We start from the raw sequence: 2,834 nt of genomic DNA on the forward strand, positions 1-2,834 counted from the left end.
CACCGGAATCTCTGTTTAAAGCTAGAACTAAATGTTGGTATTTATAAATTTCAACAGCTTCTCTGTAGTGCTGGACAATACCTTTGTCATGCGAAATAGGACCAGCTTGATTAAACAAAATAGTATGGTCTGGTTTTTCAAAAATGTGCTCTGCAAGGGCAGAGTCAAAATTTTCAGTTTTTATCCGCTTTTTAAGTGTATTATTAATTGAAATAGAGTGCTGAGTTAATCTATCCGTTAGTCGCTGATCAGTTCTTCCGATATACCAAAGACCACACGAACAAGGAATTCTGTAGACACCGGAGTTTTCACCTATCGGGATAGGGTCTTTACCTTGATAAATTTGGGACCTTATGGTTTTTCTGGGTCTATAATAAGTGTAAATGTTATTTTTCCTTAGGTTTTTTGAAATGTGGTCGGAAATCCCTTTAACATATGGGAGACCAAGATAAACTGAATTTTCCCTTTGATTTGTGTTTTCTGTGGAACTATCTGATAATCTTTTAATGCGTTTTGCAATCACAGAATTTATTAGACTAATTGGATACCCATTCACAAATAAAATATCTCTAAGGGGGTTGAGCTCCAAATCTATGAAACGTGTAGAACAAACTTTCAATCATCTATCAACTAGAGAAGTAACAACTCCTCTTTTCACAGTAGAAGACTGATTTGAAGGATAACTTAAGTAACGGCCATTATGTGTGGGTTTTCTATAGACACTAAGCTCGAAACATGAATCATTTCAGTGCACCAGAACATCTAAGAAAGGAAGACGCCTCTCTATCTCTGATTCCTGAGTAAATTTCAGTTTTGGATCCAAGGAGTTGAGCAAGTGAAGAAAAGAACCCAGAGACTCGTCACCATGCTCTTCCATGAAAGGTCATGCAAGGTCTTCCATGAAAATATCAGCCTGTATTGGAGGAAGGGGGGCACCCATGGAGAGCCCATATTTCTGTCTATAAAAAATGCCTCTATAATGGAAGTAAAAAGAAGTTCTGTTACAAAGGGCTGTAAGCGAAAGAAGTGTCTGATTCAAAAGAGTAGATTTTTCTGATATAGATGGGTTAGAATTAAGTTTTTGCTCCAAAATCAGTTCGGCCTTTTGAGGATCACAATCGGTATACATTGAATCTGCATCAAAACTGCCAATTCTTGTATTTGGTTTAACCGAAACTTGCTTTACCTTGGAAACAAAATCAGCGGAATTTTTGAAATAGGATTTTTGAGCTTGAATTAGTGGGCAAAATATCACTGATAAGAATTTACCAATTTTTCCTGTAGGAGAATTAAAAGAAGAAACAATGGGTCGAAGTGGATTACCCGGCTTATGAACTTTAGAAGGACCATTAAAGTGAGGGGACGTGCAACCGGGTGGGTAAAACCTTTTGTACTATTGATCTGTAATTTCACCTTTTCCTTTTAGATAAGAAAGCTCTTTTCGGACTTCCTGTACAAATTTTTCTGTGGGATCGGTAGCTAATAGTTCATATGTGTTAGAATCATTTAAAATTTCTCTGACTTTTTTGTCGTAATCATCTGAATCTAATACTACAACAGTATTGCCTTTATCGGCTTTCGTAATAATCCTGGAATATTTGTGTTTTCTGTGGAACTATCTGATAATCTTTTAATGCGTTTTGCAATTACAGAATTTATTAAACTAATTGGATAACCATTCACACAATCCAAATCACACCATCCAAATTACACCATCATATTCAGCGTATCAGAGAACCCTACTGTAGATGTTTCAAGCTCCTATCTACAAAAATGTGGAATTTTGCATTTTTTGCCAGAAGAAAGATCGCGGATGCGTGTTTATTTGTTTTTTTTCCCCTGGGGTGATTGTATTGACCCAGTACTCCTAGAATATCATGGGTGGACTCATTGGAACGAAAATCAAAAGTTCTAGTGCCATTTTTAAGTGACCAAAAAAAAAAGGGAGGGCAACTAGGCCCCCTCCAACGCACATTTTTTTCCCAAAGTCATCCGATCCAAATTTTGAGATAGCCATTTTGTTGAACATGGTCGAAAATATGATAACTATGTATTTAAGGATGACTTAATTCCCCGAAGTCCTCGGGGGGAGGGCTAAAAGTTATGAACTTTACCCATTGTTAACATATGGTATTGGTTATTGGGAAGCATAAAGACGTTTTCAGGGGGGATTTTTTCTGGTAGTGGGGGAGGGGGGTGGGTTGGGGTTTATTTGAGAGGATCTTTCATGGGGGAAGGGACATTGCTATGAAGGGGGCGCCAGATTAGCATTCTTTAAAAAAAAGACCAGAAATCAAATAAAAAAAAAAAAAAAATTCAACTGAAAGTAAAGAGCAACATCACAACTTAAAACGAACAGAAAATATTACGTATATGATTCGGTTCACCCCCTAGTCAATACCTCCCTCTTTAAGCCAAAGATGTTTTAGTACTTTCATAAGAGCTATTCATTCTAATTAACGGCCTTTGTGATTAAGGGACATTTTTAAAGAACAAAATTCGAAATTTAGCTTAAAGAGCAAGGTATTGACTAGGGGGCGAATTCCCTAATATACGTATTAAGAATATATGAATATAGAAGTTCGTTACGTAAGTTTATTCGTAAGTTACGTATATTTATTGCTAATAAAATCGTTCGTAAATAAAATTAAAAAAGTGTCGAGAAAGCCATTTAACCTAATAAAAGTAAAATTAATATGAAAAATTTGTTGTAATTATTCATGTACGGTGAGCCAAAATCAAAACCTGTATTAATTCAAAAACTTTCAAAAATTAAATGAAAAAAAAACAAGTTTTTTTAACTGGAAGTAAGGAACGACGTTTAAACTTAAAAC

The 2,834-nt window shown here is 35.5% G+C and overlaps 1 protein-coding gene across 1 annotated transcript in view; it reads right to left on the bottom strand.

Moving 5' to 3' along the window:
• Positions 1-623, bottom strand: part of LOC148939474 (uncharacterized) — a 7,245-nt gene extending 6,622 nt beyond the window's left edge. The window contains exon 1 of the mRNA XM_089106889.1: positions 614-623. Coding sequence (XP_088963015.1) covers positions 614-623 — 10 coding nt within the window. The remainder of the gene's footprint in view (positions 1-613) is intronic.
• Between the last annotated feature and the right edge of the window lie 2,211 nt (positions 624-2,834).

This window comes from Artemia sp. Qi Xiang Cuo, chromosome 21, assembly GCF_049724085.1.
Source record: "Artemia sp. Qi Xiang Cuo chromosome 21, ASM4972408v1, whole genome shotgun sequence".
NCBI lineage: Eukaryota > Metazoa > Arthropoda > Branchiopoda > Anostraca > Artemiidae > Artemia > Artemia sp. Qi Xiang Cuo.